At 38.2% G+C, this 11,100-nt stretch overlaps 1 protein-coding gene across 1 annotated transcript; it reads right to left on the bottom strand.

Moving 5' to 3' along the window:
* Positions 1 to 2,983: 2,983 nt before the first annotated feature.
* On the bottom strand, positions 2,984 to 9,812 carry LOC137259568 (uncharacterized). Its single transcript, XM_067797194.1, has 3 exons — positions 9,551 to 9,812; positions 3,998 to 4,095; positions 2,984 to 3,760 (listed from the first exon to the last, which is right to left on the bottom strand). Exons 1-3 carry the CDS (start codon positions 9,810 to 9,812, stop codon positions 2,984 to 2,986), a joined length of 1,137 nt encoding a protein of 378 aa, XP_067653295.1.
* Between the last annotated feature and the right edge of the window lie 1,288 nt (positions 9,813 to 11,100).

Here is an 11,100-nt window from a genome sequence, read left to right as displayed (position 1 = left end):
TCAACCACCCGTCTAGGTGAAGTCAGGGCCAAAGTGGTGTATTGAGCAATAGGAACAATTGTCCTGCTCCCACTGCCCTAAACTAGCAGGATCCCTTCCTCCACCGACACAGGGCCGCAACCCACGGCAAACGGGTTGGTGGACCAAATATTCCCCGGGGTCCACAACGGGGGTGTCGGCGAGCTCTTGGCATTACCCAGTACCCACCACGAGGAGGTGGCTCACCATCGCTGCCAGGACCAATTTAGACTTACAGTACGTTTGCGTCCTGCATGGACCCTAGTTGGATTTACATAATCCCTTCAGCTGTTAGGAATTTAGACAAAGCTGGCCATAAAGTAAAAACACACTTAGTCTACGATTAAAAACCTGGAAAACTTAAATTTACTTCAAACGTTTTTGAACTTACGTACCCTCTCAGGAGGACAATTATTTTACGGTACTTCAACCCCCTTTGAGGGTACAGCCACTAACGATTTGAGTTACTAATTTAATCTTCCAGTTTTAAAATATTTCTCTACTTACAGTTCAGTTAACAAATCTAATTTCTGTAAAAATGCAAGAATTAAATGAGGGCTAATATTGCTAATATTGCTAAAAAGATCATTCATAGTTTGTGAATTAAAATCCTGAAGATCCCGACTTATTGCACACGCACGACGATTTCACCGAAAAGCTTCGTAACCGTGGAGTTCCATCTTCGGTGACAGACCCATTTACAGCAGACGGCTACAGTCAAGATTTTTCCAACATGCCATCTTTTGGACTTATTGATATTTTCAATTATCTTCTCTGTTCGAGATCTGACTACGATGGGAAGAAATTGAAGAGCTATAAGTCATTTGAGGACTACAGGTACGAATTATTGCTAAAAATATTTCTCCTGTAATGAATACTTTTGGATTTTGTAAACGACATTACATTTACTTAAAACATGTAAATATTTTTAAATATACCATCCATTGTAATAACGATTTTTTTTCATAGAAATTTTGTGGGGAAATGTGATAGAGTGATCAATCAATTTACATTTTACTTTCAGACTATTCTATGATGGCCATGTGGAAATGTTGGAGATAAACAACCTTTCCGATGACAGCCAGGTTTGTCTCTTCAGGGCTAAGGTTAAACCTACCCAGAGGGATAAGACATACCTTAATCAAAGCTTCTACCAGCTTTTTTTTGTTATGGACAAGGTTGAGGGAGACGTGAAAATGGCCTATTGTCATTGTATTGGAGGGTAAGTATTTGAATATTACATTTAGTAAAGATGAGAATGGATTTAGGCCTATATCTGAATAAAGGCAAATGAATACATTCACTGAAATCTTTTGAGCAAAATCTATTCACAAATTGTTGAAATTATCAACAGGTAAGAGAGGATAAAACTTAAATAAAAATGAGTGTTATGTGTTAATATATTGTATTTTTGATTAAACAAATTAACATATATTTTCATAGATCAGATGGAGCATGTCGTCACATTGGAGCAGCGCTATATGCTATAGAGAATGTTGAGCCAACATCTTGCACTGATGGAGGTAATCAGTGGATGAAGCGACCTCGTTTACATGATGCAGCTGTCCCTGTCAAGAATCTGACTGTCCTCAAGGCAAGGTATGGCACAACTCCTGTCGTCAACAATGTGTCACCAGATGTTGACTCATATGATCCCCGGGCGCCTGAAGACCGTACCCCATATACACAGGAACAGAAGCGAGACTTTGGTCTACAGCTAAGCAAGGTGTGTTCAGTAAACAAAGTTACCGTATTCTTTTTAGTGTATTATTAAGATATACTACATAACATGACATGACACCAAATATTACAGACAAAAATTTATTGATTAAAGTTACATTTAGGTGTCACTTGCACTACAACAGTGTATGGAATAGGCACCCTGTTACTTGGTGCAAATTTGGGGTGGCTGCATTTTTAGTACATTTTATACACTGACTAGCAGTCTCATAGACACAGTGATCAACTTATGGTTTGATTGATTTCCTCTGTTTCAGTTATCTCTCTCTAGACATACTTCTCTTTCCAGAATATCTGATATCGATGAAGACAAGTGATCAGAAATCAATCACAGATTTATCCATACAATCAAAAGCACAGTGTTATGTATCAGATCACAAGGATAAATTTGTTAACTGTGAGTCCTTGGGTGAACTTGAAACTATCTGTGATGACTTTTACAGTAAACTCACTTACTCTGAACAGGATTGCAAGGACATTGCAATGTGCACTCTAGGCCAGTCTTATAATGACACATGGTATGAACAAAGAGCTGGAAGGTTAACTGCTTCCAACTTCCAACAAGCATGCTCATATGTTGAGAAAGAAAAGCAACCCTCTATGTCATTCCTGAAATCTATCATGTGTGAGGACAGAAGTGAAGCTAAAGATAATTGTGAACCACTTATGTGGGGTAGAAAGAAGGAGCCAGTTGCTCGACACATGTACACTAGACTTGTACGCTCTTGCCACAAGTCTCTAAAGGTTCGTGAACATGGCCTGTTCATAAACCCATCATATCCTGCTTTAGGATGCAGTGTTGATGGTGTTGTTACATGTAAATGCCATGCTGACAGAGTATTGGAAATAAAGTGTCCATACTCACTGAGGAATAAACACCCTAAAGAGGTTGCTAAGATGAAATATTGTAAGCAGGTTGATAACAGTGAAGATTGGGTGATGACCAGTGACTGCCCATATTATCATCAGACTCAGGGCCAACTTGGTCTTTATGGTTTTAAGTATGGTGAGTTGGTGATTATGACTAATCAAGGCATTGTTGTGGTCAAAACTGAATTTGATGAAACATTTTTTAGCCAGATGATTAAGAAGCTGAACCTGTTTCATAAGAAAGAAATCTTACAGTATCTGTTCACACAGCTTACATAAATTTGACATAATAGGATTCAGTTTATATAAACATAATCTGCTTAAAGGGATTTGTTTCTTTTAATGCTTCCTAACATTATTTCACAAGTTTCTTGTCGAGGTTGCACAGTGCTGCACATACAAATTGCATTTGATCCAAAATACTCTTAAGTCTGAGTGAAATAACTCTTTGAAAGATTTGAAACTTTTTAAGCCTTCCTATGGCACGTTTAACATGAATGTGTGAACTGGCAATTCTCATTGTCTTAGCTACTGCTCTTGATTTCAACTGCTTACCCATAGAAAATGGTGGTATGTTAAGAGTGCACATTCTTTTAGTAAGTAAATCACGTATTAAAAACCCTCTGTCAGCCATGATGTCATCTCCATACTCAAGTTGGTCTAGGAAACCAGATTGTTGGACAATCTTCCTGTCTGATATTGAACCTGTATACAGATTTGAGAGAAAAACAAATGTACCAGAGGGGGATATAGCAACCAATGATTTTACAGTGTTGTGGTGCTTGTATTGGGACCATGTGACTCTCTGAGAGGAAGCAAGACTTGGTTTTTGAATGAACAATTCTGTGCAGTCAATAATTACTCTGGTCTTAGGAAAACATTTAAAGCACTTAGGTAAGCATGAATTTACTTGATACCGAGTTGGCCAAGATACTAGGAATTGAAGTTCATGGTACATAAAAGAAATCCAAGTAGTGAAAATTCTGCTGACAGACGAGTTATCAATTTGAAATAGATAAGCTAAAACTTCAGAGTCAAATCCCCGTCTGAGCCTAGCTAAGGTGAGAAGTAACTCCTCTGTAAGGGTCAAGACCCAAGGACGTCCTCTCCTCCCAGGTGTTTGAGCATGGTCCTCCTGAAACAGATGTTACATCATTCATAGTATGTGTCTAAAACTCAATAACATTCACCAGAAGTAATGGTTTCCAAGTGATTCATTTTAGATTGTTAGATATACAGCTTTTTTCACTCTACTGTAACAAGTCACTCAAGCTAATGAGCTTCTTTCTTATGATAACCTTCACTGTGATGAACATCATCACCCTTACCTTGATGATATTTTAGCTATTGGCCATTTTAATGTAGTTACTGTTAAGCCAGCAGTGTCCGATCCACGCCAGTAGTTCAGTTTCTTGGCTTTCGGCATCAGCAGATTCAGGATGATGGTAAAAAGAGATGTAGTCAGACCTGTGTAAATATAAATAATTTATTCTCTTACATATTTTCAAAATGATTACTTATAACAGCATTGATTACCATTTTCAACAATTACCAACAACAAACGACCCTGTTGATTTTTGGTTACCATGCCAAAGGTCTAAAAAATGTTAGTTAAATTTATGATCGCCATTTTGGACTAACAAGATAGACTTCAGAAAAGGTAGCACATATTGAATTTAATATTGTAATAAGTACCTGTGTAGAATTTGCAGGTGTCATCATCACTTTGTATGGTCCTTATGAAATCATTCCTTTTCAGATTTCTGGGCTCTTTTATTTCTGCATCACTGTACCTAAGCATATCATCCATGTTAATTTCTGTCTGTGTGCATGCATCCACTGTCATGCTTGCATCTGAAACAAGTGAACTTGTAATATTTAATATCAACGCTTCATCAATGTTACAATGAATCTGTTACTTCAAATTGCATTCTGTTCTTTTTACCACGTTTCGTCCCATCAGGACTCATCAGTGCAGCTTGGCTTTCCATACAAGGAAAACTGCAGACGTGTATCACCTATTAGACATACACTATTACCAAATATCTGTTTTGATCAGTACAGTATTACATTTGGACCAATATCAAATTATTATACTTCATGAAAGAGTGATAATTAGCTTTGTGATTTATCAGGACAAGTTACTTTGACTATTTACCTTGATGATCTTCAGTGAAAACTTCAAAGTAGTCATGGAAGTTTTCAGATGGTGGTGTTGGCACTATGTTCTGTTCATCTTGTTCCTCAGTGGTAGGCACATTTAGTTGCAGTTCATGCAGTTGGCCCTTTTTAATGAAGAGAAGATAAACTCAAATAATTTAGACCTCTACTAGTTTACATTGCTGGATAATTGTCAAAATGGAATACTCAGGCAATACATGAATATTCTACAAAAATTATATGAAGCATGTAGGAAAATTATTTCAATTTTAAATTAGCTACTGCACTTTAGTGATTATCAGTTTGATAATATTCAGTGAATAAAATGTAATCAGTGATGATGTTACTATGTAAATATTGATGAGAACGTTTTTGGAGAGCAAATAGCGTAATAATTTACTGGTTGAAACCTCAGTCTCTTCCTAGGATTTTGTGCCTTCGGTGGTAGGACATCTTGCGACAAGGCTGACAAAGGATCAGGATATTCTGTCAGTGAAATAAAAGGTCATTCAAACATGAGCATGTCGTCAATTACATAGAGTCAGATTTAATCTGAAAATGCAATTACGATATTTGAAAGTGCATTTGAATCATTACCTTCAGTTGGTCCATTTCCTCCGACGAAGTGCAGGCTGCAAATATAAGTCTCCTTCCTGACTTTTTCGATGGTAAAATTCTTCCGTCCGCAAAGAGAAATCCACTTTTTACATTTTTCTAAATTCGTCCTCGGTTTAGGGAATGGTATGAAAAACATGCCACTGCTTGACGAGTTCAAATACCGCGAATCAGACCGACAGAGGCCGTGACAGCAGTGTTTCACAGGCATGTTGCTAGGGACGCTTGTCCGGAAAAATGGCGACTTCCGGTTAAAATGTCGCTTACAACAAACGAAAAGGCAGAACGACTATTGCCTGGAGGCAAGAAAGAGAATGGGAATAGATCATATACTGTTTATGTATAGGATGTCTTTCAATATATTTAAGAGCCGTTAATATAGCCTTTGCTTCAGCTGTGAAAATAGAACTATTATCCGGTAATCTGAAAGATATTGTTCTGGATCCAATAACAGTGGAACAACCCACTGCGCCACCATCCTTGGACCCATCTGTAAATAAAGATTTGTATGTATTATACTTCCTTTTTAATTGGTTATATTCTTGTTTATATTGTAATTCAGTGGTTTCTGATTTGTTAAACCTCGTCAGTGTTAGGTCAACTTCGGGTCTAACCAACTGCCAAGGTGGAGACGAAAGTAGACGGGAAGGAGATATATTGGCTAGCTCAATGCCGCAAGCAGACAGAAAAGGTTTCACTCTAAGTCCCAGAGGCGGAACAAGAGTAGACTTTTTATTGTATAGATCCTCGTAAAGAGGATTAAAAACACAGTTAAATGCAGGATTGGCCTCATTAGAATATAGTTTTATTATAAGGAGAGTTTTATACGTCGTTGAGTAAGAGATGGCTCATCGGCCTCGACGTAAAGACTGTCAGTAGAAGAAGTTCTAAATGACCCAAGACATTGTCTTAGACCTTGATGGTGGATAGAATCAAGTATTTTCAGGTTGCTTTTACAGGCTCCACCATAAACGATGGAGCCGTAATCAAGTTTCGAACGGATGAGAGATCTGTATAAGTGATGTAGGGTAGTTTGGCCTCCTCCCCACTTTGAATTGGAAACAACTTTTAACAGATCAAGTGCCTTCAGGCATTTAGTTTTAAGGGATTTAATGTGGGGTAGAAAAGTTAGATGTGAGGCGAAAATAAGACCCAAGAAGTTGGCCTCCTTTACTACTTTGATGGGGGTGCCATTTAAAAATAATTCTGAATCTTTATGCGGTTTATACTTTCTGCAGAAATGCAAACAATTTGTTTTGTTATAGAAAATTTAAACCCATTTTCAAGTGACCATTTTCAGTTTTATTGAGACAAATTTGTAATTGCCTCTCTAGTGTATGCATATTTCTACCTCTACAAGAAACATTAAAATCATCCACAAATAGTGATCCATCTACTGAATTACTTAAAACCTTAGAAAGACTATTGATTTTAATACTTAATAAAGTCACAGACAAAATACTGCCTTGTGGAACACCCTGATCTTGATGAAAGTAGTCTGAGAGGGTTAATCCCACACGTACTTGAAACTGTCTGTCATTTAAAAAATTAGATATAAACTGAGGCAAGTGACCCCTCAACACAAAAGAATGCAAATCTTTCAAAATACCATCCTTCCAAGTAGTATCATATGCTTTTTCGAGATCAAGAAAGATTGATACTGCATGTTGTTTTTTTAATGAAAGTATTCTTAACAAATGATTCCAAACGAAACAAGTGGTCAATTGTGCTTCGGTTTTTACGAAAACCACATTGTATATCAGGAAATAGGTCGGTAATTTGATGGATCTGTATGATCCTTCCCAGGCTTTGGAATAGGAACAACTATGGCTTTTCGCCATGAAGGGGGAAAATGTTGTGTTATCCAAATATGGTCAAAAATGCCAAGTAACGTTTCCAGACATGACTCAGGCAAGAGTTTCAAGAGTAGGTAGTGGATATCATCAGGTCCTGTTGCAATATCGTGAGCCTGTGATATCGCAGTATGAAGTTCATGAAATGAAAATACCTCATTATAATATTCACCATTATCAGATTGAAAATTCACTGGTTTCTTCTCTTGGTGTGGTTGATAAGTCTGGATTTTTGGATGATAATTTGAGGAGGACGAATGTTTCGCCAAAGTTTCACCCAAGTTTCAGATTTTTCAGTTAGTATGTTATTATCATTTTTGAGATGCTGAATACTACTGGATTTCGAACCCTTGCCTTCACTTTTTTTGATAATATTCCATACCCTTGACATAGGAGTACTGGAATTTATTTTGGAAACGTATTTTTTCCAAGTATGAAGTTTAATGTGTTTAAACGTTCTTCGAGCTTTATCGTAACTGATTTTTACATTATTTAAGTTATGAACAGTGGGATGAAGACGAAAATATTTCTCTGCTTTCTTCCTCTTTTTCCAAGCCTGTTTGCATTCATCATTAAACCATGGTTTACGGATGTGCGGATTTACAGAGGACTTAGGAATAGTTTCATCAGCTATATGTTCTAGTTTGTCTGAGAACATTTTAATTGGATCAGGTACATCCATGAAAAGGTCTGATTTAAGTTCCATAAGGCAGGTGGCCTGAAATAATGGCCAATTGGTCTTTGAAAAATTCCATCTTGTTACAGGTGGATCATCGAAAGGGTTAATTGCTGTAGGTACTTTAGGAAAATGATCACTACCACAAAGATCATTATAGACTGACCATTCAAACTCATTATAAACGTTTGAATCAGTGAGTGACAGGTCTAAAGACGAATATGTTCCCGTTGCAGGATGCAAATATGTGTCAGAGCCATCGTTGAATATACATAAATTATTATCAGATATAAACTCTTCAAGACCTGTCCCTTTACTGTTGGTGTCAGGACTTCCCCTTAATGGGTTATGTCAATTGAGATCACCCATTATGATACAGGGTTTTGGTAATTGGTCATACAAATCTTGAAGATCATTCTGATGGAGAATGGTAGAAGGGGAGATATACAAGGAACAAAGAGTAAGGGTTATATGTAAAGTAAGACGAACAGCAAAAGCCTGAAGATTGGTTTTCAGAGGAACAGGGCTATGAATAATACCATGTCTCACCAATATGGAAGATCCACCAGTGGCTTTGTCACCAGGGTGTGAAAAAGAATGATAAGAATGGTATTTACGCAATTCGAACTTATCATTTTGTTTCAAGTACGTTTCTTGAAAACTTAATGCTGATGGTTTAAAATCCTGTGCTAGTACCTGTACTTCATTAAAATTGGTCCTAAGTCCTCTGCAATTCCATTGGATTAAGGAATTATTGTTCATTTAATAGCAGGTGGTAGTACTGGGGACCGACTTGTCCCCTTCCGAGGCGAACTGCTTCCATTTCGAGCACGGGGATGAGGAGAGACGTCCATGTCTTCTAAAAGTTGAAACTTGTTATAGACTTGTACAGGATCACGTGATCCCTTTTGTACTGGATCAGATTTTTGTCTATAATCTACTTTATGACAAGAATATTTCACTGCAGGAGATACTGTATGTGAGTCAGTCTGGCAAGCTGATGTTGCATGATTCTTATCAACAGCAGAATCTGATGTACTTAAAGTATGTTTGTCAGCTTTAACCCAGGTGATATCTGACTGACATGAAACAGACAGAACAGATTTAGCATGAGGGCGAGCAACGACAGCAGAGTATGTTATACTTGATGACTGGGGCGAGGCTGCATTTACTAAACGTTTTGCCTCATGATAGGTGACATGGTCTCCAAGACAATTAACTCATTTTGGAAAAGACAACCAGTCAGAACCTTCATGATCTTCTTCACCACACCTCTAGCAAGCTACACGTTTCCTGCAAGATTTGGTCACGGTTGTAACAACGAAGTGGATTTGGAATATTTTGCTCCTCTTCGATATTACAATATCCAGCTTTGATATACTTTTGGTGTTTCGGTTGTGAAAAAGAAACCAAATAAGTATTTGTATTGAAAGTTTCTCCATTTTTTTAAAAGTGAATCGTTTGACATGAGTGACTCCTTGATTCTGTAGTTCAGTGGCGATTTCTGTTTCACTCATGTGGGCAAGCCACCGGTCTCTCTCTCTCAAGATGCCTTTGCTGCTGTTCAAAGACTTATGTGGAGAAACAGATACTGCAGTATTTCCAAGCTGTTTTCTACCTATGAGGGTAGCTGATTGTTTCGCTGTTTTACACTCTATGAGGAGAAAGCCAGATCTGATTTTTGTAACAGCTTGGACATCCCCAGCAAGTCCATAAATTGCTTTTGATGTGGCAAATGGATTGAGTTTTAGAGGTTCACCGTCAGTAGAAGACACAACCAAAAATCTATTCCACGTATCCGGTAATCTGTTTGTAGCACTGTCCTCATCCGAGGACAAACCCTCATCTAGTGCTCGTTTATGTTTCTTGGGTTGAGCCATGGTTAATAACAGAAAGTTCACCATCGCAGCTCTCCACCCTCTACCGAGTATCACATGGACAATGCTATATACCAGTGGCTCTCCAACTGGCAGCACCAACGATACTGGAATGGTATACTCCAGCAGAAGGTTACTTCATCATTAATCAATCCAACAGATTGGCCCATGAGCCATCGCCTTCTGGGTATAAGACTCTAGGCAAAGTTCATAACATCCGTTTTCAAATCTAAAAGTTTTATGTGAATGAAAAAGCCAAGACCAAAATTGTAACAGTACAAAATCAAATCTGTGCAATTACATAAATAATCCACGCACAGGTCTTGGCGTGACCATCCGATTGGTCGAACGGGGCCATTCGACCACCCGTCTAGGCGACGTCAGGGCCAAAGTGGGGTATTGAGCAACAGGAACACGGTCACGGGTCCCTATTGCCCTCAACCACCAGGATCCCTTCCTCCGCCGACACAGGGCCGCAACCCACGGCAAACGGGTTGGTGGACCAAACATCCCCCCGGGTCCACGACGGGGGTGAATGGCTCTTGGCGCTACCCAGCCACCACGAGCAGGTGGCCATTGACGGGTGCCCAAGCAGTTCGAAACAAGTTACGTTTTGTGATATTATGTTCACAGAAGGTGTAGTATATTAAATAAAGGGAATTGATATCATCTGGTGAAAACTTAAAATGTGTGATACATTTGTCGAGGTGTACACTTTTCACGGAGATGTGACTATAATAATAACATAAAGTTACATAAATCAGTGGACGAGCCTGTGTATTTGTCTGTAATGGTCTTGCTTGAGAACTATTGCGCATTATTTAGGGTATTATTTTCACTCTCTTTCCCGGCATCCTCTTCCTTCTCTTTGAATGTCATTATGCCCGCATTTAGGAACTTCGCCACATTCCATTGCCTACAGTCAGTCAGGAGTAACAAAATCTACATATTAGATGTAACTACGTTACCTAATCTATTCAGGTTCATCATATTTGTTGTTGCACGTCACTGAATTCGATACGTTATTATTCCTTGCCATAAAAAATAGATGATATGTACGCAAACCTCTGCACGATCTAACTTTAGTTGACAGACAATTGTTACGGTTAATCATTTGCCGTGACAAAAAGTATAAGAAATCATAATAAGAATAAGAGTTAATATTTAACGTCACATCGGCCATATCTCGGACGAGAACATTAAACATTTAAATGAAATATATGCATGTGATACAATCTGCCAACGAAGGCCAGTGTAACTAGAATATCACAATTTGATTTAAAACTAGCAA

This window comes from Haliotis asinina, chromosome 13 (assembly GCF_037392515.1).
Source record: "Haliotis asinina isolate JCU_RB_2024 chromosome 13, JCU_Hal_asi_v2, whole genome shotgun sequence".
Classification (NCBI taxonomy): Eukaryota; Metazoa; Mollusca; class Gastropoda; order Lepetellida; family Haliotidae; genus Haliotis; species Haliotis asinina.
This window is presented reverse-complemented; position numbering and strand designations above follow the sequence as displayed.